This window comes from Malaclemys terrapin, chromosome 9 (assembly GCF_027887155.1).
Source record: "Malaclemys terrapin pileata isolate rMalTer1 chromosome 9, rMalTer1.hap1, whole genome shotgun sequence".
In the NCBI taxonomy this organism is placed as follows: Eukaryota; Metazoa; Chordata; order Testudines; family Emydidae; genus Malaclemys; species Malaclemys terrapin.
Window position 1 is genome coordinate 23,234,954 of NC_071513.1, and position 27,229 is coordinate 23,262,182.

The 27,229-nt window shown below is 43.1% G+C and overlaps 1 protein-coding gene and 1 long non-coding RNA gene across 2 annotated transcripts; one reads left to right on the plus strand and one right to left on the minus strand.

The window, feature by feature from the left end:
- Positions 1-689: 689 nt before the first annotated feature.
- Positions 690-25,485, minus strand: LOC128843429 (heat shock factor protein 3-like). Its single transcript, XM_054040269.1, has 13 exons — positions 25,305-25,485; positions 22,921-23,029; positions 19,927-20,054; positions 17,822-17,946; positions 16,855-16,930; positions 15,534-15,595; positions 14,611-14,692; positions 14,208-14,335; positions 8,519-8,767; positions 5,329-5,434; positions 4,191-4,256; positions 2,725-2,788; positions 690-1,503 (listed from the first exon to the last, which is right to left on the minus strand). The coding sequence occupies exons 1-13, from the start codon at positions 25,422-25,424 to the stop codon at positions 1,172-1,174; spliced, it is 1,647 nt and encodes a 548-aa protein (XP_053896244.1). The 5' UTR covers positions 25,425-25,485; the 3' UTR covers positions 690-1,171.
- On the plus strand, positions 8,780-10,257 carry LOC128843430 (uncharacterized). Its single transcript, XR_008446264.1, has 2 exons — positions 8,780-9,633; positions 9,848-10,257. It is a non-coding gene; the product is annotated as an uncharacterized LOC128843430 (long non-coding RNA).
- Positions 25,486-27,229: the final 1,744 nt, after the last annotated feature.

The following is a 27,229-nucleotide window of genomic DNA, read 5'->3' on the forward strand; positions in this document are numbered from 1 at the left end:
TTGTTTTTTAATATCCAACATGGGAACGGGTTTAAAGGTGCTGGACACGTTATTTTTACAGGAGAAAAATATAGTCTTGTAATTAGCACCCTTAGTAAGAGATTTGGGAATAGAGGACATCGGCTAAGGACAAAATTCTGCCAAAGATGTGCAGATTTCCCAGTACACCAAGCCTCAGATATAGGTGAGGGCAGAATCAGGTCCAGTGTATGAGTGCAGCTGCACGAATAGGGAGATGTCATGGGTGGAAGAGAGCAGTGTACAGGAATTGTTTTAAATTAATGAAAAATCACCATGTGGCTCTTTCCGTTTTGCCCCAAGTGAGCCAAGGCAGAGCTCAAGTTTTGTAACAAACAGGTGCAGGAAAATGTCAAACTGTGCTCTTTGGTCAGGCAAGGTCAGTTTCTGGACTTCTGTTACCTTCTGGACTTCTCAGATCCCCAACTACTGAGGACAAGTGATCCATGTGTACGCTATGTCCAAGTTACGCCAGAGGAGCTGCCATTCATTGTGCACACGAAACCAGTCAACTAACAGAACACTTAAGAACTCTGGTCAAGGGATGGTTGTTAGCTTATTAAAAAGTAATACTCCATGTTAAAAACACTTTTCCATAAGAAAATAATTTTGCCTATATTAATACCTAGGGGCAAATCTAAGATTAGAAAAAAGTGACATAGGCAGATGCAAACAATCTTAACAGCAGACAAATAAAATATATTCCATCTTTTCAAAATGTTAAAAAAATCTAGTTCTAACAAGAGACAAGCCACCTAATGAAAGAGACTCAGAACAGGTAAGTCCCACGTTGCAATAGTCAATAGGATGTGACAGGACAGCTTAAAATAAAAAAATACAGCCCAACTTTACAATAGGATACAGATTTCCTTTTGCAACAATATAAATTTTTTTACATATTACAGTGCAATATATTGGTGACATTTGCTCCTCTTCCAAATGCCTTCAGTGCTGTGCAGTTCTTGTTTTGACATTGCTTTCAGCTTCTCGCATGAACTGCTTTTGCATTTTTAAGAGACCTTCCATTATCTTTGCATATTAGGCTCGGGGGGGAGGTGAGGGGAAGGGAAGAGAAGCTTCTTCTCACTGACCCTTGTACCATCTCTATATTTTACACCAGGAAGCTGACAGTACAAAGATTTTGTGCAAGTTCTCAAGCAGTTTCTATCTCAGAGGCCTCGTCTATAAAGTTAGCAACAGGACTGAGAAGCAGGAGGGGAAATAATTTATACTCTCCATTTCCGTCTTCTGAAAGCAGAGGCTGATCATACAGTTCCAAGGTATCGAGGGATTCAGCCTGGTTTGCTGGAGCTGCCAGTGGTGAAGCTGCTTCGCTACTTGAGGGAAGAGAGATAGCGGGTTTCTCCTCCAGTGAGGACAGGAGAAGATCTTTAGGATCCTCCATCTTCCCTGCACCTTCAACAGAAGGCAGTTCTTCGAATAACGAAAGCAGAGGGTTGCCCCTGTATTGTATCAACTGCATGTCTGTAAGGAAACAAACATTTAAACTCAGATTCATGACAGGTGCAAGAGCAAGGAGGTCTTATTCAAAAAGGGAAATGGGGCGGGAATTGCTTCAAAAATTCCTTCACTTCAGATATCACAGGGGCAAACCACCTTTGGCCAGCTGTGGGCCAGAAACAAGAGGATCCTGAGGACTGCACTTAAAGCTTGTGTGAAATGGAGCAGACTTGGTTGCCTTCATGTTTAGGCCGAAGAGACAATTTGTGGATGCTACAAATCGCATCACAAATGCATGCAATTAACTTCTTCCGAAATGGCCTGCCCTGACCGCTGTAATGCTATACAAATGGCATGCACCAGCCTCTCAACAACTTCCCTCTCCTCACTCTGCTGCTGCTAGAAGTTCCCCTCTTGTCACTCCAAACATCATTCCCTCTCCCTCAAATCCCTTCAGTGGCTTCCTGTCTTTACACTTCGGATTTAAGGTTCAGCCTTTCCTTATCACATAGTGCCCTGAAGGCATTACTGAATCTTTCCTCTACTTCCTCCTACTCTGCTTCTAGAGCCGTACACGCTGCCTTGTCTTTACAACTGCTCCAATCTCACCCATCGGCCGCTCCCCAGCTTGCAGCTTTTGCCATGCTGCATCCTCTGTTTGGAGCAACCTCTCACTTCTCAATATGCCTCCTTTCACGAAGCCTTCCCATGCTGTCGCCTCAAACATCTTGTGTTTGAGGCTCCCTTGCATTTCATATTCACGTCTGAAGTAGAGTGCAAACTCATTGGAGCTGGGACCTCAGACATCACATGAAGCTGTATGTATACTTACCACGCTCCATAAATAAAGCAGACAGAGCATTACGTTCTGGGGGCTGCAGTCTATGTGGGCCACACTGCCACAGTAAAGGGGGTGCAGCTGTGGACCCCACTTTGAAGCTCTCTGAATTGCACTTGCTCCCACCACCCCAAATAGAATTATTAAAAAATGCAAAGTCTCCTTGGTGACATTAACACATGAAATATTAAATCCAGCAGCTATGCTGATGGTGCTATATTAAATCCTTAAGGGCGTGACTCAGCTCCCGTTAAAGCCAATGGAAAGTCAGGGTCTTAAACAGGAATTGGACTGGGCTCTCAACTATGGAAGTGAGGTCATACCAACACAGGCTGGGAAAGCTACACTCAAACCCCAGGGATGTATTTTTAGGGTGGTCACAATTCCCAGTTTTCCCTGCTGCCCACCTTTGTTGCCTGTTTCCTGCTCACTTGTTCCTAGCTCTTCAACGCTGTCCGTCAAGTCCTCAATCTAGAGGGGAAGTGAACACAAATAAAGGCAGCACATTTAGCAATAGAGAATTTTTAGAATCAGAAATATTACTAGGACTTCCAGCTTTCTGTTAAGTAACAGAGACTGAGGGTGGGGGTAGTCATTAACCAAAACCTCCACCAAAAAAGGCCAAAATGGCATGCATGCACACTCACCCTCCCCTATTTCTATTATTAATCGGCACAGCCATGATCTTAAGGACTGTTGCTGCTCATGAGGGTGAAAGCTGGCAGTGCTCAATTAGGAGCTTTCAGATATGGTTCTTGTAATTCAGGTAACTAACACTTCCTGTACAGGTTTGCTGCAGTTGGTTTTTGGCAGATGTTTCCCAGTAAATATTGATCTCACCCTAAAACCAAAAGCTTTACTAGCTCTTTTATTCCAGCAGGGCACAGCATGAAAAGCTGTTTCAAGTAATGCTTACAAATTAAAATCACACCTAATGAAAGCTGCCAGCATTTTATTCCGATTAACGTGATCCAAAGCAGGCTGACAGAGAAGCTTATTTAACTAAGATACATTGTTTCAAGATTTGTAAAATCAGATGCCATATTTGCACAAGTTTTCTGTTTCAAGAGAGGAATTTACGACCTGGATTAAACAACGGCTATGAATTCTGATGTCTCATGTCTCTCTGTAGGAAGCTGCTATGGAGGTGTGTTTGGGGTAAGTGTATTTTATTCAAGTTTTTACGTCAAGATTAAGAATTGATACCAGTTCTTCAAGATGACAAATACACCTCTACCCCGATATAACGCTGCCCTCGGGAGCCAAAAAAATCTTACCGCGTTATAGGTGAAACCGCATTATAGCAAACTTGCTTTGATCCGCCGGAGTGCACAGCTCCTCCCGGAGCACTGTTTTTCCGCGATATATCTGAATTTGTGTTATATCGGGTCGCATTATATCAGGGTAGAGGTGTATTCATCAATGCCCCGTTTACAGAGTTGAGTGAATAATTCATGAATATATAAACTGAAAGTATTTCTGACTAGGTTTCTCCCTCCCCATTATTCCCCACCTCTATTGACAAATCAAAGAATACGATACCAAAGGCAAAATGAGAATTGGTGAAATAAACGTTTTCCAAAATAGGTAGGAATATTACAAACTTTAAGGGGACACTCAAGACAACTTTCTCTTACTTGCTGCACATAGTAACACCTGAGATAATTCAAACAAATCTAAAGTTCAAGCTTTTCCCCATTTCTGCTCTTCACTCACTTTGGACTATGAAACAAACTAGAATGGCAGTTTTCATGTTGTATCTCCAATCAATTTCACTTGTCACACAGACAACTTGTTGACTAGGGTCAAACAAAATTCAGCTCCTTCAATACCTTGTCAATCCTTTCCATCAGAAAAATTCCCCAACACTTACATTTTCCATATTGGATGAAGCATCTGTCAAGTTCGTGTCCAGGGCTGGGAGCTCAGGATTGAAAGTCTAAAGGTAGAGGGAAAGAACATACTATGTAATATATATTTTATGGAAAATCAGTGACACACATAGTACATGCAGGTTCACAAAGGAAGGAGGGAAAAGGAGGCCAGGCAGATTGTGGAGTCCATTCCTCCCCTCTGCAATGGAAGGACACCACCTTTAATAGAGGATGTTTTACATTCAACAATATGTAGGGCCTTCCATTTGAGAATCTAAGAGCACTTCACAAGCTTCAGAAGATGAGGTAGATTAGTATTCTCCATATTTTACAGGAACAGAAACAGAGGCACATAGGTAAAGCGTCTTGTCCAGTATCACAGAGCATGACAGTAAGAACTGAAAAGAATTCTGATCTCCTATGCCTCAGAACTGCACTGTTGCTAGATAAGACACACCTTATAAACTGATTTGGCTGAGTTTAAAAGCAACAAGGCCCAAAATACTTGTGGTCTTTTTTTTTCCCCCAGAGGAGCTGAGCATCCTTAGTTCTCACTGATTACAATGTACTAAAAATCAGGCTGTTATAGTTTCTTGCATCTTATGTTCACTGTAGTCCCTCAGGACTTTCCAGTCAATAGATACAAGAAACAGATCATAATGATGCAATGGAAAGCCCCATCATAGTTTAACATTATACATCTAACCTTATAAACCCTTCATATGACGACTCTAAAGGCAGTGAACACCAACCAAAAAAAATTTAATGCTGCATCATCCCGAATTCCTCACGAGTTAGGCAGCAAACACAAATATCTAGTGGGTACACAGGCAACTAAGGCATGGCACGAAGGGAGAACGTGCTTGGTTATCAATCTGTGATGCTGACTGCAGAGCATGTTATATTTCTTGTTCCATGTAACACAGGAAAGCGTACATAAGGGTAACAAACCATAACAGGAGTCCCTACAGTGACTATTTATAACTTTGTACTATTTCATTCACTGACATCTGCATTTATGAGGATCTTCTTCTCTACACACTCCTATGGAATAAAAGCCAACATGAAGAGAAATAATGTAAATGCATCAATTATTACATCTGAGAAATCAAAGTGTGCAAATAAGGAGACACTCACATCACTAAAGGATTCAGAGCCAAAGTTAAATTTCTTCCCAGACAGCATTGCCTGGAGCTCCTCAAGACTGGCATCAATACAATTCAGAAAATCCTGAATCTCTTCCCTAAAAGAAATAAAATGACGATGTAAAGCAAGATGCATCAGAAAACCAGACATGTGGACTGTACTGCAGGCTGCGAACAGCCCCGGGGATAATCTAGTGGCCGAGTGATAGCAGGAGAACAACATGACATGGTCAGGACTCATAGTGGGCCACTGCAAGTACAAGGTATGTCTCAGTCCTATGCCACAGACACTATTACACTGCAGTGTTGACACATACAGCACTGTTTACTTGTCAGATAGTCTTCCTTCTCCTACCAATATACCAAAACCTATTATATCAAAAAGAAGCAGGAAAACCATCTTGGATTCTCGCCTTTCTGCATATATTTCCCTCTCATTTTAAATTTCTTCCAAACACTCAGGATCCTGCTGTGGTCTGAAATACAAGAAGTTTCTCTATTTTAGCTCAGGTTCAGGATGAACAGGTCTTGCCTTATAGACAGCAGAACTGAATGCAGCACGGGAAAAACCTGTTTTCAGGAAAGCCGGTCTGTACGGACACTGCTTATGTTGTAACACGAGCAGCCAGATTCTTGCCAAGCTGTACCTGCTTCCTATGGTGGCTGGCAGAACATAAAGGGCCTGGCCTCAAATGGAAAGGAAATGTGAAAAGAATGCCGACTGGCACACGAGCCAGGAAGGAGAGAGACTGCAACCCCTCACTGTATGTTGAACTACTTTCTACAGTGGAAAGATATATATACAGCTAAACAAAACTGTACAACTGCAATGCAATACTCCAGGTATTGAGTTCTCAGTGAGGATTTACCACTGGATATTGGGGATTTGCACCCACCTCTCCAACAACTGTGAATTATTGCAGCTATTCATCCCTGAAGGATAGCACCAGGGTCACTATGAAAAAGAGTTATTAGGTGTCATTTTTTCAGTAACCAATCTTGTCAATATGGCTGTCTGTTCTCATGTAACAGAATAAAGGAGCATTCAACCTAAAGCACGAGTTAATTATAAGAGAATGTGCTGCTAGAGGACTGGATGGCAGAGAGACTATCACCTCTAAGTCACTGATCCAAACCTAGCCTGCTTCGGTAGTGACTAACACTCACTAATGGTTTTCCATGTGGCTTATGTGGAGTTTGTCTCAGTCCAGCTTCTCTTTTTATCTAATGTGCACGCCCATCCAATAGAACCCACAAAAATGGCACTATTCAGCCCCTTATTAGCAATCCCAGCTAAAGGTTGAATGGACCATTGAGAATTAATTCCCCACCTGTTCTAGAGGGAATTAATTCCCCATCTGCTCGAGAACTTGGATGTGTAAACCTTCATGGTCATTGTCACTGAGATACCAGTTTTGTAGGATAAGAAAGAACTTCAGTTTGTGGGGCTGGTCAGCCTAACCTCCTTTCCCAGCAGCATATAAATTCACTGCTGACAGCCTCAAACCCCTGCCAGAGGCAAAGGATTTTTTGCGGTGGCTGAGAGAAGTCCATCTACATGTTTATTGCTCCCCTCATCTATGCTATCATTCACTTTTAGAATAGGTATTTTCCATGTTATTATATTGACAGATCCAATTAAGGTAGAGATTTCTACCCAGAATATACAATGCTCAATTTCAGGAAATGAGACCTATTCCCGCAGGAATGCCAAGTAGTATTAAGCATCACCCTCATCTAGGGCTTATTTTGAGAATGCTGGTACAGATGGAGAACAGATGATACCTGCTTTCAATTAGCCACACATGCCCAACAGCTTTCTGTATGAACAGCAGAACAAAAATTTAAGAGGATCTGCTTATTTTTTCCTATGAAACCTTGAATAGTTTGTGAAACAATAACCCAAATCACTTCTCAATTTGAAGACAGAAAAATTGGAGTGAGTAGGTTACAAACTATTGTGTTGAGGAAAAGTGTTTTTTGTTTCTTTTAATTTATCAAGAGACTCAATACTGCTATCCTGTCTTGCAGGGTTTACTGAACACAGCCTACTGCAGCATTCTCCTCAGAGCTGTCACATGCTTTTTTTTGCCTAGGCTGTTGTCTCAGAATGTTTTGGACAGTACTCCTTCTCCCAGAGGGCTCTTTCATGCAGGATTCCATTCAGTCCTGTTCAGTGTGTATGAGGAGCAAGCGGAAGAGATAGCGAGATTGATTTGGGCTGGGATGCCATCAGGATACAAGAGACATAGATCTGTGTCTAATATTTCCATCAGATCCAGAGGGTTTGGCATTTTTTGCTTACCTAGTGCTTGACTGAGAATGGCATTGGAGGGGAACAAATTGGCTAAAAAACTCACTCTGGACAAGATGCAGCATATGATAGGGGGTGGCAGGCAGAGAACAGAACTGTATGGTTCCTATCATAACTACTTTGCTCAAGGGGTTTGCAGCTGGAGAGTACTTGCATACCACCAATTACTATTGGTAGCAGTGATAGATGACAACACCTGAGTTCACTTTCAAGTATTCAGGACCATGTCTTTGATCTGGACTTCACTAATGCTGTGCATACCGTTGTGACTTATAGACTGGGTAACTGCAAATGCTCCACAGGGAGCCACCTTACAATGTCCCTTAGCACCAGCTGCATGGAACTATTACACAAAAACTTAAACAACTCCACTGGCTTCCTGATTTCTTCTTGGTGCATTTCAAGTTGCTGACTCTGATTTTTAAAGTCCTACCATATACAGCATGACTCCTGACTAGCAGAAAGTCTGCCTCTCTCTCCACAAACTGCCATGGTAGTTGATGACAGCTGGGCCATTTGAGGGGACAATCCTGAGATTTTTTTTTAGTATCTGCAGGGCATGCATTCTTCATGAATGACCCACAGCTCTGGAATTCACTCCCCCTGACCTAGTACAGATTGTGCTGACCTTCAACACCTGGTACAAGACCCATCTCTTTTCCAAAGCTTCTGAATGAGGAGTGGGGAATTATGATTAATGGAGGGAAGAGAGGGAGGTCTACGTTTTTCAAAAGTATTTGCTGTGTTCCAATATGTACACACATCTGTCATTAGAAGCATTTTATAAAATTAGCACAATGTAATGTCACAAGAATACTAGTATATACACTAGTCACCAGAATTATATTAGTATAAAGATACTCTGTACCTCTCCAGAAAAGCATCGCTTTGAGTAGTGGAGTTGCTCTCATTCAAGATGGAATCAATCACTGATGCAGGATCTTCGGGAGCATTAATTTGTGCAGAATGCAGCTCTACAGCATCATTTCCTACTGCACTGGACTCGAGGGGATTGTCAGCAACTTGGGCTGGACAGTCTGGTTCTGTATGACTTAATTCAATGGACTGTGATGCTTCGCAGACAGGCAGATCCTGTTCTTGACCGGTCTGGGGCTCTCTAAGAAATACAAGACACGTAATGAAAAGTCTCAGGAGAGCTCAGCTACTACAATACTTCATAAAAACATAAGAACAGCCATAATGGGTCAGATCAATGGTCCATCTAGCCTAGTATCCTGCCTTCAGATGCTTCAGAGGGAATGAAAAGAACAGGGCAATTAATGAGTGACTGATCCCGTTATCCAGTCTCAGTTTATGGCAATCAGAGGTTTAGGGACACCTGGAGCAAGGGGATGTATCCCTCACCATCTTGGCTAACAGCCACTGATGGACTTATCTTCCATAAACTTATCTAATGCTTTTTCGAACCTAGTTACACTGCTGGCCTTCACAGCATCCCCTGGCAACAAGTTCCACAGGTTGGCTGTGTGTTGTGAGACAAGGTACTTCCTTTTGTTTGTTTTAAACCTGCTGTGTATTCATTTCATTAGATGACCTCGGTTCTTGTGTTATGTGATGGGGTAAATAACACTTCCTTATTCACTTCCTCCACACCATTCAATATTTTATAGACCTCTATCATATTCCCTCTTATATGTCTCTTTCCTAAGCTAAACAGTCCCAGTCTTTTCAAGCTCTCCTTGTAGGGAAATTGTTCCATATTCCTAATCTTTCTTGTTGCCCTTCTCTGTACTTTTTCCAGTTCTAATAAGCCTCTTGAGATGGGGCGACCAGAACTGCACCCAGTATTCAAGATGTGGGTGTGCCATGGATTTATATAGTGGCATTATGATATTTTCTGTCTTATTACCCATCCCATTCCTAATGGTTTCTAACACTGTTAACATTTTAGGCTGCCACTGCACAATGAGCAGATGTTGAAACTACCCACGAGTCCAAGATCGCTTTCTTGAGTGGTAACAGGTAATTTAGACCCTATCATTTTATATGTATAGTTAGGATTGTTTTCCAGTTTGCATTAATCGACATTCAACGTCATCTGCTATTTTCTTGCCCAGATACCCAGTTTTGGCAGATCCCTCTGGAACTCTTCATAGTCTGCTTTGAACTTAACCATCTTCAGTAATTTTGTATTGTCTGCAAACTTTACCACCTTACTGTCTACTCCTTTTTCCAGATCATTAATGAACATGTTGAATCGTACTGGTCCCGGTACACATTGTTGGGAGGGAGCTGCCATTACCTGTCTCCACTCTGAACACCGACCATTTATTCCTATCCTTTTTCTCCTAACTTTTAACCAGTTACTGATCCACAAAAGGACCTTCCCTCTTATCCTATGACTGCTTAGTTTCCTTGAGAGTCTTTGGTGTGGGACCTTGTCAAAGGCTTTCTGAAAGTCCAAGTACACTATATCCACTAGATCACCCTTGTCCACGTGCTTCTTGACATCCTCAAAGAATTCTAATGGATTGGTGAGGCATGCTTTTGCTTTACAAAAGCCACTTTGACTCTTCAACGTATCATGTTCATGATATGATAATTCTGTTCTTTACTATTGTTTCAATAAATTTGTCTGATACTGAAGTTAGGCTTACAGGCCTGTAATTACAGTGATCGCTTTTTTAAAAATTAGTGTTACATTTGCTACCTTTCCATCTGGCACAGTGGCTGATTTAGGCAAGAGGTTACATACCACAATCAGTAGTTCTGCAATTTCATATCTGAGTTCCTTCAGAACTCTTAGTGAATATCATCTGGCCCTTTTGACTTACTGTTACATTAAATCAATTTTTTCTGAAACCTCCTCTACTGACATCTCAATCTGGGACAGTTCCTCAGATTTGTCATCTAAAAAGAATGGCTCAGATGTGGGAATCTCCCTCACATCCTCTGCAGTGAAGACTAATACCAAGAATTCATTTAGCTTTTCCATAAATGGGTTGTCTTCCTTGAGTGCTCCTTTAGCACCTCAATTGTCCAGCAGGCTTCCTGCTTCTAACAAAATTTTTTTTATGTGCTGTTAGTTTGTATCTTTTGTAAGTTGCTTTTCAAATTCTTGTTTGGCCTGCCTAATTATACTTTTACACTTGACTTGCCAGAGTTTATGCCCCATTCTATTTTCCTCAGTAGAATTTGACTTCTAATTTTAAAAAGGATTTTTTTTTTTACTCTGTTATGTAGCCAGGGTTGCATTTCTTAGTCCTATTACTGGTGGGGACGGGGGTGGGAGGGGGGGGAATTCTTAAATTGGCATTTAGTTTGAGCCTCTATCATAAGGTTTTTTTAAATGTTTCTATGCAGCTAGCAGGGATTTCACTCTTATGACCGTTCCCTTTAATTTACATTTAACCAACCTCGTCATTTTTGTATAGTTTCGCTTTTGAAGTGAAATACTACTGTGGTGGGTTTCTTTCATATTTTCCACCCTTTAAAATTTAATTGCATCCTGGTCATCATTACTCAGTGGTTCAGCTATTAGAGTCTAACAGTGGTTTACCTGTTAGACCAAATCCTATTCTCCACTTAGGACTAAATCAAGAATTGCTTCTCCCCCTGCTGGTTCTAGGACTAGCTGCTCCAAGCAGCAGTCATTAATGGTGTCTTGAAATTTTCTCTCTGCATCCCATCTGGAAGTGACATGTACCCAGTCAATATGGGGCCAGTCAAAATCCCCATTATTGTGTTTTCTGACTTTGCAGCCTCGCTAATCTCCCTGAGCATTTCACAATCACAGTTATGCTCCCTTGTCAGGTGGCTAGTAGTATATGCCTACTGCTACACTCTTGTTATTATGGTACACTAAGTCATTCGTGATTTTACTATATTTGACTCTATGCTTTCTTTCACATCTATTGAAACTCCCTCACCAGCATGACCTACTCTGTCATTCCTATATGTTTTATACTGCTATTATCATGTCCCATTGATCATCATCATTCCATCAGGTTTCTGTGATGCCTATTACGTCAATATTTTCATTTAATACCAGGCACTCTAGATCATCCATCATAGTATTTAGATTTCTAGCATTTGTATACAAGCATTTATAACATTTGTCAATATTAAGTGGTCCGCTTCATGTAACGCAGTGGTAGGCAAACTATGGCCTGCAGGACGGATCCGATTCCTCAGGGCTTTGGATCCGGCCCGCAGGATTGCCCCCCGTGGCCAGCACCACATCAGAAGCGGCCAGCACCACATCCGGGGGGGGGGGGGGGGGTGGCGGCGCGGGGAGGGGGAAAGGGGGCAGAGGTCTCCGTGCATTGCCCTTGCCTCCAGGCACCGCCCCCCGCAGCTCCCATTGCCCTGGAATGGGGAACCGTGGCCAATGGGAGCTTTGGAGGAGGTACCTGGAGGCGCGGCAAGGGCAGCACACGTGAAGCCCTCCACCCCCCTTCCCCTAGGGGCCACAGCGCTTCCTGGAGCGGCGCGGGGCAGGCAGCCACGCCGGAGCCTGAACCCTTCCTGCCCCCCCAACTCTCTGCCCTAAGCCCCCTGCCTGCACTTTGCACCCCAACCTCCTTCCCTAAGCCCCCTCATACACCCACCCCTCCTCTGCCCCAATCCCTTGCCCTGAGCCCCTTCCTGCACACCGCACTCCCTCCCGCAACCAACCCCCCTGCCTTGCATACAATTTCCCCACCCAGATGTAGCCCTCGACCCAAAAAGTTTGCCCACCCCGATGTAACGTAATAGAATGGGACTCTGCCATTTGACTGTTTCTTCTCTTCAGTTCCTACCTGTACGTTATCAACTACTTTCCTCTCCTTACTAGGAAAGAGTATCTCCTTAAATAAATCCTCCCCTAACGGAAGTCTCTGTCTGAACCATGTGCTCCTCTGCACATGTTGACTTTCCCCAGCCTTTTGTTTTGAAAACTTCTCTACCACCTTTTTAATTTTACATGCCAGCAACCTGGTTTTGTTTTGGTTTAGAAGGAACCCATCCATCCTGTATAGGTTCCTACATTCCCTGAAAAGTTCCCCCATTCCTAATAAACCTAAATCCCTCCTCCCAACACCATCATCTCATCCACACAATGAGAACCTGCAGTTCTGTGAGTCTAAATGGCCCTGCAGGTTGGCCCTTGAAGCATTTCAGAGAATGTTACCATGGAGGTCCTGGACTTCAATCTCTTACCTAGCAGCCTAAATCCGGCCTCCAGGACCTCTCCCCTACCTTTCCCAATTACCAATATTTCTACTAATCAAATCAGACCACTACCATTACCTGTCTCTTCCTAATAACTGGGGTTCCCTTGCCCGGGGGGTATCCACAGTGTGAAAGGATACCATGACATCACCTGGAAGAAGGGTTCTAACTATGGGATCATTTCCCTCCACTCCAGCTTGATGGCCTCCTTCCCTGAGATTTTCACCCTTCAACAGCACAGAGGCGGTCAGATTTCCCATTACAAGCTTTAACATCTCAGTTCTCAATGCCTTTTAAAGTCTGACAGATTAAATCCTTTGAGTGCTCAATTCATCATTCCAGTCCCTTGTAAAATTAGTGAAAATACCTTTATAAAAAGGAGAGATGGAGAATCACTTATTATAGCTTAGATAATGCACTATAATAGAACATTCTATTCTGAAGAACTGGAGTAGTGTCTGAAACACGAGAGCTGAAAAAATCCTCCTCCCTAAAAATGGGAGATCATGCTAGACTTGAACTACAGCACTTTGAAGTGAGGCTGCATTTGGGATTGGTTGCTGACAACGGCGTGACTTAGGACTTTGTAAGACATGCAGATTGAAAGAAAGAGAAACCATCTGTTTCAAAGACTCCATGCTTTACATGGTTCCTCATTCAGTATGCAGGGACAGGTGATTTTCTTTGGGAACAAAGATCTCTTTTCTCTGGGCTAACTGAAACAGACAAAAAACACTGATCTTTTTACTTTTGGCATCATTTCTAAAGACTGAGATTTGCCAAATTTACAAACATTTGTTAGGCGACTACATTGGAGTCTTCAGCCAATACAGTAACTGAGTCCCATCTTCAGATCATCTTGGCCCCGTTTAGGCTGTTTTATATTGTTCCTCCCAGACATTCTACAAGAGTCTGAGGTTGCAGGCTGGGGGTTTCCCCCCACCCCACTTATTTAACTGTTATGTTCTGTAGAATAGAATCAAGGTAACTGCCCAGACTTGGATAACAACTCTAAGGCTTGCTTTGAATATTATCGCAAAACTTGCCTGGCACCAGGGCCTCAGCATGTAAGGACTTGAGCATGTGCTTAATTTTAAGCAGGTAAACAGTCCCACAGAATTCAATTCAAGGTATTTACTTTGATTCAAATTGGATCATTTACATGTTTAAAGGGAAGAACCCACTTAAGTGCTTTGCTGACTTAGTGCCCAAATGACCTGCATATTTTCTAACAAAAAAACCCCAACAATCTGTAATGCATTGAATATATTTAAAGATTTGTATAGGCTGTTAAATTTTTAGATACAAGTAGTGCCACTTAGGTTATCATGACAAGTATTAAATATGTCTAAAGTACAAATACTTTCACATCTCATTCATACCCATCACTTCCACTTGTATTCACTAGAGCGAGCAGCCCATCAGTGGCATCATCCACAGTGTTGGTGATATCTTGAATAATGATGCCTGTATCATTTTCACTGTTTGGATCATGTTCAGAAATAGCCACCTGCGTGCCACAGGAAACAATATAAAGAAATCAATCATCTGGCATATTAAGGTCACAGTCTCTAATTCTTGTTGCAATTGGTGTTCCACATTTAGACTTGTTTTACATCAAGCTCGGTGTATTTCCATTGTTTTGGGGCATAGCAGTAGTTTAACATTTTCTATATCAGAATCAGAAATGTTTCACCCAAAGTTGAGGATGTTATGGTTGTAAGATTGCTCAGACCATACAATGACAAACACATCCATTATTCTAAATGGCCCCTCAAAATTTACCGCATTGCCATGCTCCACAGGTAGGTGAATATACTGCCGGCTGAATTTGGAAGGTGAGGCACCTGAGGCATCTGGTAGAGATCTGAGAAAAAAAAAAAAAAATACAGCTGTAATGCAGAGTTAAAAGTAGGAGTACAAGTCATAGTAATGCTCGATTTCACACACTTGCTTATGTAGAACAGCAGCAGCAGTTGCTAAGGGCACCTAGGAAGGGACTACTATTTAAGTGATTCAAAGCCGTCAAACAGTTGGTGTAAAATGCATGCTTTCATTACGGTTATCCTCATCCCGCCTATTTTTGTGTCTCACACACACACACACACACACACACACACTTTATTGAATAAGAGGGAAGAGTCTTGGGGGCAGGGATACTTTTTTCACATGCTTTGCCCAGCACAAACAGGGCTATGACACTGGTTGGGTCAACTGGGCATTAAAGCAATACAAATGATAAAAAAATAAATAAATAACGAGAAGGACATTTGCTCATATTTGCTTTGAAAAAAGTCTGGACAGCAAAACTTGGACAGCAACTTTTAGGACAAGTTCTTAGTAGCCCCACACCATAAAAACTACAGAATCACAAAGCCACATTTCAATTAGCAGAGCTACAGTTTTAACAGTAACCAAAAAAGGCACATACAAAATTCAGAAGAAGCCTGCACAGTTAGGAAGCCACAAGTCCCATCTCTGTTTTTTTCTCATATGCATATAGACAGACATGCACCACATGTCTTTCTGTGAGAGAGCAGTGGTGTTATGGTCCAAAAAATTAAAATATTTCAAAAGTCTCCACTTAGGAAGTTTGATGACTTGGTTAAAAAAAGAATGAGCTAGGAAAGGAGGGAAAAATAATAAAAGGAAGTGTTTTATGGACCTTAACAAGAGCTCTTTGGCCACCAAATAGTCAAATTAGTTACCTTTTTCTCTTGACTCCCACAATATAGTTTCCACTCATCAAACTTAGTATAAATTGAAGGATCTGAGGAAACAAAAAAAAATGTGATCAAATGGAAGAAATGACTCAGCATCAATGTATAGGTTTTGCTACAAAATCATCAGCAGAGTGAGAGTAGATGTGTTACATATAAATACCACCAATTGGCACGACTGTCTTTAGATTAAGAAAAAAAAAAAAAAAAAAAAAAAAAAAAATAAGAGGGCCGCCCAAATTAGATCATCCCAAGTAGGTGAATTATGAACAGTTAAAAAAATCTTTCTTTGACACATGCAGCATTAACCATCATCACAGACAGGATACAGACCAGATAGACCTGGAAGTTCCTCCAGCAGGACAATTCCTACATTTTCAGTTTCAAAAATCTTCACTGTCAGAATTCAGCAGTCTCTCTCCCCTTGTCGTCAAGATCCCCCATAGATTTAACTCTACTCGTTCACAATTTCATGATTTTCTATTCTCCACCGAGGTCCCTGCAGTTCCCAAATCCCACACTCTGGCCTGATCTACATTTAAAAGCTTTGCTGGCATAGCTATGCCAGTTAGGAGTGTGGGAAAGAACAAAAACAAAACCACACACATCACCAATCAACATAGCTATGCCAGCAAAAGCCTTAAGGTAGATGCTGTCCTTCTGCTGGCATAAGCCGAGGGTGCGCTGGTAGAACTACACCAGCAAACCCTTTCTGGTATAGAAAAACCCTCTGTTCTTCCCCTTTCTTCTGTGAACAGCAAGATCTTCTCCCAGGCCCTGTATGGAACAGGCCCAGTACACCTTTATGCACCACATACATGTCAAATCCCTGGTTTATGACCTAAACAATCCACCTTCATTCAGCTTCCTAATTTTCCCACATGCTCAATCATTTCCCCTGAAACCTGCCCTTAACACTCCTCTTGAAATTCTCTGCCCCACTTCCTGCTGGACGTATAGTAACTGTGACTGCTTTCTCTCTTGCAGAGAGATACTGGGGGTGGGGTGAGTTAATATCTTTGTTGGACCACCTTCTGTTGGTGAGAGAAACAAGCTTTCAAGCATACACAGGTCTGAAGAAGAGCTCTGTGTACACTCAAAAACTTGTCTCTCTCATCAACAGAAGGTGGTCCAATAAAAGATATTACCTCACCCACCTTGTTTCTCGAATATCCTGGGACCAACACAGCTACTACAACACTGCACATAAACCAGCATCATTTGTCATTCTACATAATGAAAGAATGCCATGGAATGTCACTGACAGGAAGAAGTAAGGATAGTAGTACTGAAGAGGCTGCAATGGTACCTTAGACAGTAGCTTCTGTTGTTGGCTGTGCTTCTGCCTTAGAACAGCCACTTCTTTCCACAGGGCTTTATTTTCCCTGCAACACAGAATAAATCAGGAAGTAGGGATGAACAGAGAGTTTACTTCCTATGCTCTAGTTCAGTTTTCAAACATTTATACTAGCCTGAGGGACTGAAGACAACATTCCTTCCCTGGGTAACTGGGAATCAGTGATTCAGACCCACCAATCCAGACTCTGGGTTAAACTCGCTCCATCCTCCATCAGGCTGGACCAACCAATTGGTACTGGGGATTTTCACATCCTCTGCTGCTCAGCCACTCATTTTGGTCTGAGATGTCCATTCAAAGCCTCCTGAGGTACCTAATCCCATAGTTTTCTTTTAACTGGTCATCATCATGTGATGCTCAGAGAAAGAGAGGCTCAGTGTACCAAGGACCATCTCAGAACAACCTGAATAGCTATTTCAAAGAAATACAAAAGAATGTCTAGCAGGGGATGAAAATACTTACTGAGCTTTGGTTGGTGCTGCTTGCTTGTCAGAGGTCAGAACGGGATAACCCAGTGTCCATAGGAATGGATCTGCAGGAACAGAGAGACTAGGACATGCAAATTCAATTTACAGCTGACCTTCTCTCACCTAATCACAACTGACCCTGTTTTGTATTTAGGAAGGCTAAGTCACTTCCTGCTGCACTCATTGACAACACCACAAATACTGGCATGGATTCTGATGCTGGTAATCAAACTGAAATCGCATGAGTATTACCCAGGCTCTGCATACTGGAGTTGCTGAGCCATGTAGGTAAACGAAACCCGGAGACTGGAAAATGGATTATTCAAAGGAAAGTAAGGGACAATAATGAAGCTATATGCTTTTGATTAATATGAAACTAAAGTTTGATTCCATTAATTAGATACAATCAATGTCCAAAATATAAATTAATTTGAAATATAGACACCATCTACCTCCTCATACTAGCCAGTCTGACATCCATGTTGTTCTGTTGCTCCCTCATTTCCTGGACTTCAGAAAGCACTTTGTGTAAATCTTCCGAACAGACTCTGAGATCCTCCGCTCTCACTGCAGACACCTAAAATGGAATTGGGTTGCAGGTGCTTTATTAAGGTCTATACTTCGTGCATTTCATTTTTATAAGGAACAGCACAATTTGATTATGGATTCTGCAGAAGAACAGTGTCTGGATTGCCTCAATAGATTAGATAAGATTGAAAAAATAAACTCATACTTTGATGCAGTGATGTGACCTCTCATGCAGATACAATTTACTACTGATCATTCATGCTTGTTCCCTAAAGAAAACGTTCCACAATCGTTAGATCCTTTTTAGCCTGAAATGTGTACAAAAACAGGAAGCCAAAAGGAGTGTGGCTATCATGGTAGGGTGGGTATTTAACACCATGCATCATGCTGAAAGTTTAGCACATTCAATCTTCTCCCCTCAAGGACTCTCTGTATTACTGACATGAAGATATGCCAATACTGCTAAGAGTACAAACCTACTGTAACCAGAAAGCTAGAAAAAGCCCTGCTTATTGCACAACAGTGACACTACAGACTCTGAAACCAGCCCATATCAAAACAACAAGGAAGCAAGGTAGAAGTTTACTGGGATCTAGATAGTTGTATTTAGAGTAGCAACTAGATAATCCAGAATTACCAGGTGTGGACTAGAGACTTAATTCTTTTCCATCCCTCGGATTCTATGCTACTGTGGCTGCAGATGTTAATAATCAATAATACACTAGAGATTGATGCCTACTTGGTATCCTGATCAAAATGCATTGCTGCCTGCTTCATTATCAGCACAGCACCAGTTCCCAGAGAGCACAGACAGCTAGAAGGTAAATTCAACTACCAGTCAGTCTGTCACTAAAAACTGTTAGGCATCCATCTGGATGAAATGGGATTTACCCCCTTTAGTCTGTATTTAAGTGGCAGGGCCATAAGACTGACCACAGACACCTTATAGGAGAGGGTGCAAAGACCCCTCAAAAGCCTCGGCTAGGAGATACTCTTCACTCCAGCCTGCTTTGCCGCTGGAAGCCTGAAACAGAGTTTAGAGCAAACATTGCAATTACGACTCTCTTCCAGTTCATAAAACAACAGGAAAGGCTGGCAGCCATTTTATCTGCTGTAAGAACCAGTCATGTTTGCAGCACAATGAAGACTTGCTTGCCAGCCTATTCCATGGCTCAATCGGAGTTTTCTTGGCATTAATTAAAATCTTTTGTCTCCAGGTTGACTCCACCTAACGTAATAGTCTTAGGAAACGACATGAACCAGCTATTCCAACATACTCGCTTGGTAGAACCAGAAAATAGGTTTTGAGCCAAACCAAGCTAACAATTGTAGGAAATAGGGAGGGCAGGCATGCGGGCATGTGTGCGGAGAAAGGGAGGAGATGGCAGAATCAGAACAGCAGATAAATTTGGTCCACTTGAGCTGCATGAACTCGAAATCACAAAATAGGGCATCGAGCAAAATAAAATTGTAGTTTCCTAACTAGCCCCCACATCTACATTCTGGTCTTTAACAACTCAGGCAACACAACAGCCAAAAGGATCTTCCACAGAGCTCAATGCATGTTTGCACACTGCCAAATGTCCACACTACACTCAGCACAATAACGTTCTGGTGCGTACTGCTTGGTAAGGAGGTTTTGGCATCTAATGATCAAATACTGTTTTTACAAAGCGGCTGTTACAAGACAGACTCAGTGTGTGAGTTTACTATGTGGAAAGGTGCACTAGATTGATGGCCCTGGAGACGGAGGTCATCTGTTTTTCCTCAGGAGAGGTTTTATATAAATGGGACATGCATCCTCTACATTACACCAGGATGACTGCATGTGGAATTCAGTCTATATGACAACACCCAGTCCTCAGCTTCTGTATTGAACAGGGCAGCAGAAAAAACAATCTCTGCACAGTTGAGATAGTGCTTTTTCGGTCATGTAGAATTTGTCAACTAGGAAGTGGACTAAGACCCAACAACTTATTCCACATAAACTGCCTTTGATAAAAGAATGAATACGCTCAGTGCACTATACCTTTCGTTTGATGTTTTCCAGTAGGTTTGCTTTCCCTTGTTTAAAGAAAGGGTGCTGGAATTCAATGGCTGCACTCTTCTCTGCTGTAATCATACCATTTTCCAAGGCAATCACTTTCCTGAACCCATCTGTTGAGGAAAGATTAGAGTACTCATTTGTCCCAGCAGCCAAAAGGAAGTTCAAAACATGCAGTTAAACAATGAAAACCAAATCCAAGTAAGATGATATCTGTAGCACATAAGAATAAAGTGAATGAAAGCAGGACCTGAAAGTGAGACCAAATAACCTTTCCCCAGCCCTCAGCCACTTGACCAATGCTGAACTTCACAGCCAGAGAATGCACCTGCAGTACTACTGAATGTAACCGACATGGACTAACAGATTCCATTCCCAGGGAAAGAAAGGGGATGTTGTTTGGAAAGCAGGCATGGTACAGGACTGGGAGGAAAGAGTTGAACAGTGATTTCCAAGGAATCATGGAAGTTAAAGAGAGACATGCCCTGTTAGGATATCTGGGTGAATACCTGGCCCAACTGAAGTAATGGTAAAACTCCCATATGACTTCAATGGAGCCATGATTTTACCCATTGTTCATCTCTCGCTCTTACCCTCACACGGCAACTGAATGCATCAGAAACTGCATCTCCATGTACTACCTTCAATTAATAAAATAATGTAGGGAAGAGAGAGGAGAGAAGGCCACAGAGCGGGAGGGGAGACTACGGTTCAGTTTATGTATTCACTAACACAAGTGCTGCTCTCCCCACATCACTCAGCATGAAAGCAGCATTAAATAGCATGTCTGCTCTAAAAACAGCATGGTGACATTGTGTTCTATTTCCATTAGTGCCATAAATACTATGAAGAGGATGCAGAGCACACTCTTGAGGGGTAATATGGGTTCTTACTACTCCCAACCAAAGTTTTCAATGTAAATAACGTCTGGTTACCATGATGCAGCTCTCTGTGCAACAAGTCTGAAAACTGCACTCAAAGCCTGGCTGGGCCCAGCAGGAATATCAAGCCCCATACATCTGCGTTTCTTTGTGGGACAGGGGAGTTTTACATGTTTAAGTCCAGTCTTGCCACAAGATAACTAGTAACTGTTCATTTAATCCTTTGATGCTCAGAGGTCATCCACTTCACCCTAAATTCCAAGAGATTAACAGATCCCCTCATCTCCTACATCCAATACAGAATCTAACAATCAGAGATGTGGACAAGTCTGTACAAATCTACTAAGCCAAGGACAGAGTTCCTTAGTCACCTCACAACATAACCACAAGGGAATGTTGTGAAATGACTAAGTCCCAGTATCACTCTGTCAAGCCACTGCAAATCTGTTTCTTCTGCAAGTCTATATGTGGAACCTACTTTTTAATCCTCCTTCCCTTTCAAAAAGGGATCTGAAATAATGAGATAGCTTCCTCTGGTTAGTGACAAGGGAGGATCTCCAAAATGAAGGAGTGCTTTTGTTTGCAGTGATCAGGAACATTCAGGAACTGACTCCTCCAGTTCATGGACATAGTTCCTAAAGAATTATACCCCAGGGAAGGGTCACAGGTAAGCAGAGCTATGTGAGTAACTGATTTTTTGGCTCATTGGCTGAACTGGACCCGGGGGGGGAGGGGAAGAGAACACAAGCAAACAACAAAAATAGTGTTTTGGGGAGGGCTCGGGGGGTAAACATTTAATGAAATTGAAGCAAAATTCTAAATGAAAAAGTTGTTTCGGATTGAGAGAAATCAAAACATTCTGAAAGCACTGAAACAAAACATTCTGATTTTTGGATTTTGTTCTTTCCAATCAAAACAGAATAGTGAATTCAACATGAACTCGTGGTTTCTGTTGACCCAAACTTGCATTTGTTGTCAAAAACAATTTCATTCAGCTCTTCTGATAAGTCTGGGACTTCCCCATGGTACCCTACTCTTTTTTCCCTGGGGTCACACATACACAACATATTCTGATCGAAAATTTTAGATAAACATCGGAAGTTTCACTAAGGGTAGTTTTTCTATATAGTTTCCATCTCCAGCTGTCCCATGAAGTATTCCAACTACCAGACAACCAGGGATTTGGAGCAATCAAATTTTTCAATTGCTCCGCTGCAGCTCTGGGCAAAAACCTACTGGTCCACGCTCCAGCTCCGGATTCCGCTCCAAAGCCCTGCAGACAACAACCAGTTTGTTCTGCAGCATAGCATTGTATTGTGTCTTTGGAGTAGAATCTCATTCAGCCTTGGCTGACAAACTGTATAGGGCATACATTTATGGTGTTATAAAAATAACAATGCACCATATTTTCAAGGAGGACGTTAAAAAAAAAGTTTTTTTATGAATGAGGAACTTAATCCAGCTGATCAACGTGACTAATCTTGTTTCAACATAACCATGCAGCACAGACTAGAACATTTTGTCCTCCAAAAGATGAATGCACGTGTGTACATATGGCCTTGCTTCCTTTTAAACATTTATAAATGTAGTAAATAAGAAAATGAGGTATTAATAGCACTAGCTGGAGCCAAATATAGAATGCAAGCATCCCAGGCACAACTCTGCCAATACACATCATCCCAAACAACATTCTCTGCTATTTTAGCTCTGGAACCTCTTGAGCTTAGACCAACTATAGCACCCAAGTGAGCAGCAGTTTTGTGGGGCATACAAGCCAAGACTGGGATGAACTCCACCACCATACACCTCTTCTGTTGTGAGCCAAGCTCAAGACTAGACTAGAGCCTTCTATGGGACTATTTTTAATCCCACTCCCACTATTATGGCATTCGGTCTTGCGAAACCCACGGGATCCTGGTCCTCCTGCAGGCCTCTACACTAGTCCCGCACGGGGTTCTAGATTAGACCCCAAGTCTTCAGGGGTAAAAATGTCAGAGCACTCAATCCCCAGCCCACTCCTTTCCTTTGTTTAAAGAAATTCCATATCGCGGGGTAGCAAACTTAGCAGCATTGACACACGAGAACAGCCATTACTTACACATATTGAGCTGACGTATGAAGCTGCAGATATTGTTGTGTTTGAAGTATTTGGGAAGTAGTTCTTTAGCAAACCTCTGCTCATTCAGAATGCAAAAACTCTGGCCACCCTAGAAGCAAAGTAAGGGTACACATTAAAGAACAAATACATTTCCAAACTGCTTACATGCAAATGCCTTCTAGGCTGGTAACTACCTGAAATGGCTTCTTTAAGGAATGAGTAAAATAAATTCAGATAGATTTTTAAGTTGATAGGATCCCCTTGAGTTCCTAGTAATACACGGAAAAGTTTATAGTCAAAAGATATCTGCAGCAGCATTTCTATCGACAATGGGGTGTTATAAACCCCTTTCAATTAAAAGTTGAGCCTAAACCATTTGAAAGCATGCCTCCTGAATAAGCTGTGATAAGTATGGCACAGTCTTTCTAAAAGCAAGTCTCAGGTCCTCCCACAAAATATAAACATCGCTTGTGCGTGTTAAAATTCAGCCACTAGAGGGCTCTCCCACCTGCCCCAAAGCCAAGCCTTCTGACTTCCTTCTTCAGAGGAGGTTCCTCTGCATGCCATTGCTTTGCTCACAATTGTCATCACATATAAATACATATATAAGCTCAAAGAGATACTGAAAGTACAGAGTGTGTAACCCAGCAATAAAAACAGCCATTTTATGGTAGCTGAACTAGTTTTAGGTTCATTCTATTTCCAAGTTTAGACTTGCTGGAGCTGGTCTGGTCTTTCACCATCCTCTTGCTGTTTGTGTTTATAGAATGATACAGCTCCTCCCCATTTGTGTTAACCTCAGTTTCATGGGTCTACATTTGTATACAATATCCAGAGCCTGACAGAATCATAAGCCAGTCCTACCTCCCTACTATCATCTACCCATGAGGCACAATATTACATTTCACTTAAAAAAAGTTGTACAAAACCAAAACTAATTAAGTTTTCGCATAGTTTTTTAAAAGGGTTTAGCTTTCAAAAATTTTCCTACTGTGTCTGGAGCTCACACACTACAGCATCATACTGTTGCATGCAAGTAAGTGAAACCCATTAGTGCACATTCACTGTTCAAGATTAGGTTCTAGAAGTAAATAGTGAGAAAGTTAAATTAGATCCTTTCGATTTTGATGTTCTAAGGCACTAATTACAAGGTGAGAGTTGCTTTTAATTAAATTGTTTGTAATTCTGCATCTGACTGATCAACACATTTAGGCGCACTGTGCTAATACTAGCAACACAAAGGCAGTCACACAATATATGACAGTGGTTCTCAATCTTTCCAGACTACTGTATCCCTTTCAGGGGTCTGAAACCCAAGCCCCACCACCCAAGGCGGAAGCACGTAACTTAGCTTTGCGGGCTCCCTTGTGGCATGGTGTCCCAAGCAATTCCCCTGCTTGGCACCCCTAACACTGGTCCTGCACTTGCAACCCACCTAAATCTGTCCTGTGACCCCCCTGGTGTTCACAACCCCCAAGTTGAGAAACACTGATCTAGATGAGTTGATGTACTCCCTGGAAGACCTCTGTGTACCCCTGCTTGAGAACCACTGGTATATGATGTATCTAGTTAAAGAAGAGGTGGGAAAATAGCTGCAGAAAATCAACACAAATACAGCTTTCAGAATAGCACCCGTGTTAGTCTGTATCCGCAAAAAGAACAGGAGTACTTGTGGCACCTTAGAGACTAACAAATTTATTAGAGCATAAGCTTTCGTGGACTACAGCCCACTTCTTCGGATGCATAAAGAGTGGAATAAATATTGAGGAGATATATATATATATATGCATCCAAAGAAGTGGGCTGTAGTCCACGAAAGCTTATGCTCTAATAAATTTGTTAGTCTCTAAGGTGCCACAAGTACTCCTGTTCTTTTTACAAATACAGCTGTGTTCCTGGCATATCTATCGACAACTATGTGTGCATGCAACATATACCCAGACACTCTTTATACCAAGGGTAGTTAATTATTTTTTTTGTCAACGTACAGCCTCCAGACCAAAGAATAAAATTTCAGGATCCAGTGAAAAACGTCTGGTGGCCCAGATTTGGCCCACAGTCCACTTACTGACCACCCTGCTTTACACACACACACACACACACACACCTTCTCAATGAGTGAGCATAACCTGTACAGTACATGTGCATACACAAGGGCTACTCGTGCACTAGCTCTAACCCCTGCAAACGCTGCCCCTATGTGCTGCTACACTACTAATGCACGATGTAGTACATACCCGGGCATAATCTCCTCCTGTGCCCCCGCACGCCCCGCACCGCCCCGGCGTGCCCAGCCCAGGAGCTCTCGCCACGCCCCAGGATGCTTAAACTAGTAGTGCTGCCGCGCATGCGCCTTGCTCCTATGGGGGGTGGAGAAACCTTACCCGGCCCCAGGCGATCACATCATCGGTGCCCGGGTCCTCCACCAGGGCCCAGAGCTTGGCCAGGAAGCCAGGCACGGGGGCGGCGCCGGGACCGCCGGCCGCCACCGCCGCTTCCTTCATCCTCGCGCACAGATCAGAGACGACGCAACACGCAACGGACAGCCACACGCAAAGGGCAGCACCGAAGCCCTCGACGCTACGTGAGAGGCGGGACCTCCCTTCGCGAGCCTCTTCATTGGCTGGGCTATGCCGGGTCTGGCCACGCCCCCTTCTGGGCGCCCCCACCGCGAGCGTGGCGGTTGTTGGGGCAGGGCGGGGCCTTCAGGTCCTCCATGACGTCAATGGAATGCCCGTAAAGGGCCAAACGACATAAGACGCTGCGTTGCGCAGTTTGGTTTGCAAATGGCCTCGCAGCCAGTGTTTAAACCTGGCCCCGGGTAGGGTGACCAGACAGCAAGTGTGAAAAATCGGGACAGGGGTGGGGGGTAATAGAAGCCTATATAAGAACAAGCCCCAAATATTGGGACTGTCCCTATAAAATCGGGACATCTGGTCACCCTAGCCCCGGGACAGGGAGGGGCCGCACGTGAGGAGAGCGTGGGGGGAGGGGCAGGTTTAGGCGGCGACACTGACAAGGGGGGGAGAGGGGCGCTCAGCTCCTGAGCCTCCCGCCGCTGACACACACTTCGGGTACCAGCCCCCCTCGTGCACAGCTGTAACGGCACATGACCCAGCATGGGGGAGGGGACTGGTGCAGTATTGCCAAGGGTGAGGCTTTTACTGGATGTTTTTTCTGGAAGCTTCGGCTCCTGCAGTCATGTCCTAAGGATGGGAGCCACACAGGGATGGAGGTGGGGCACCTCTGAGCAGCATGGCAGCTACCTTGAGAGCGACACACAAAGCCTGAGTGAGGTGTAGGGTGACCAGATGTCCAGATTTTATAGGGACAGTCCTGATATTTGAGGCTTTTTCTGATATAGAAGCTTATTACCCCCCACCCTGTCCCAATTTTTCACACTTGCTGTCTGGTCACCCTAGTTAGACGCCCAGGCTCCCTTTACATTGAAGGGGGAGAGACAGGCCCCTAGGAATGTGATCCACAAAGCCAGCATATCTTAGCTACCTGGCAAGCCGCCTAACCTCATCAAAGGGCAATGCCAAGGAGCGGGGTGTGTGCTAAGCCTATCTCCGCTTAGCCTTTCACACAGAAGAACCCAGCACCTGGAGTCAGGCAGCTTAGGTGCATTAGGTACTTTTTCAGGGGCAGCTGTCTCACTCCATGCAAAACAGCGGGAGGAGGTAGTGGCAGTGGTGCTGCGCTCCTTATAGGCTTTAGCCTAGGGTTAGAGGACCTCCCCTGAGAAGTGGGAGACAGACCCCTGATCAAATCCCCCCTGCCTGTTGCTGTGAGGGGTATGATCCTGGGTCTCCCACTTCCCAGGTAAGTACTCTAACCAGTGGACTAAACATTATAAGGTGGGCACAACTTTTTCCTCCAGCTAGATTTTGAATGGGACTCGATCTACTAGATAGCCTCTATGGTTGCCAAGTTTGGTTGGATGTATTCTTGGAGATTTCATCACATGACAATCTTCAGGAATTAAAGATTAATCTCTAATTCCTGGAGACTCCAGGTCAATCTTGGAGGGCTAGCAACTCTACCTCTGAGCATAGCTACCACATCATGCCCCACCTGCAGCTTAGGTAGCCAAATGCCTATCTTCCCTGGTTCGTGACTTGCTTGTTGGCTTGAGTGAGGCAGCAGTGTGCATGCCCAGACACAGAAACATAGCTGCCTAGGGAACTTTGAAAACTTAATGCCTAAACTCACTCAATGCCTCGAGGGTTCAGCAGGAGTTTTGGGGGTTGCCATGGTGGGATTTAGGCACCTTTATATCTTTGTGGATCAAGGCCAAAGTTTCTAG

What these genes read in the sequence shown, in the direction of transcription:
- LOC128843429 (XM_054040269.1), bottom strand. Translation starts at nt 25,424, where the DNA reads ATGAAGGAAGCGGCGGTGGCGGCCGGCGGTCCCGGCGCCGCCCCCGTG. An exon ending in AGACTGGCTAGTATGAGGAG is followed by an intron (nt 16,931 to 17,821) that starts GTAGATGGTGTC and finishes TCTGTGTTGCAG; the next exon opens with GGAAAATAAAGCCCTGTGGA. An exon ending in GCAGGAAACAGGCAACAAAG is followed by an intron (nt 1,504 to 2,724) that starts GTGGGCAGCAGG and finishes GTTTCCTTACAG; the next exon opens with ACATGCAGTTGATACAATAC.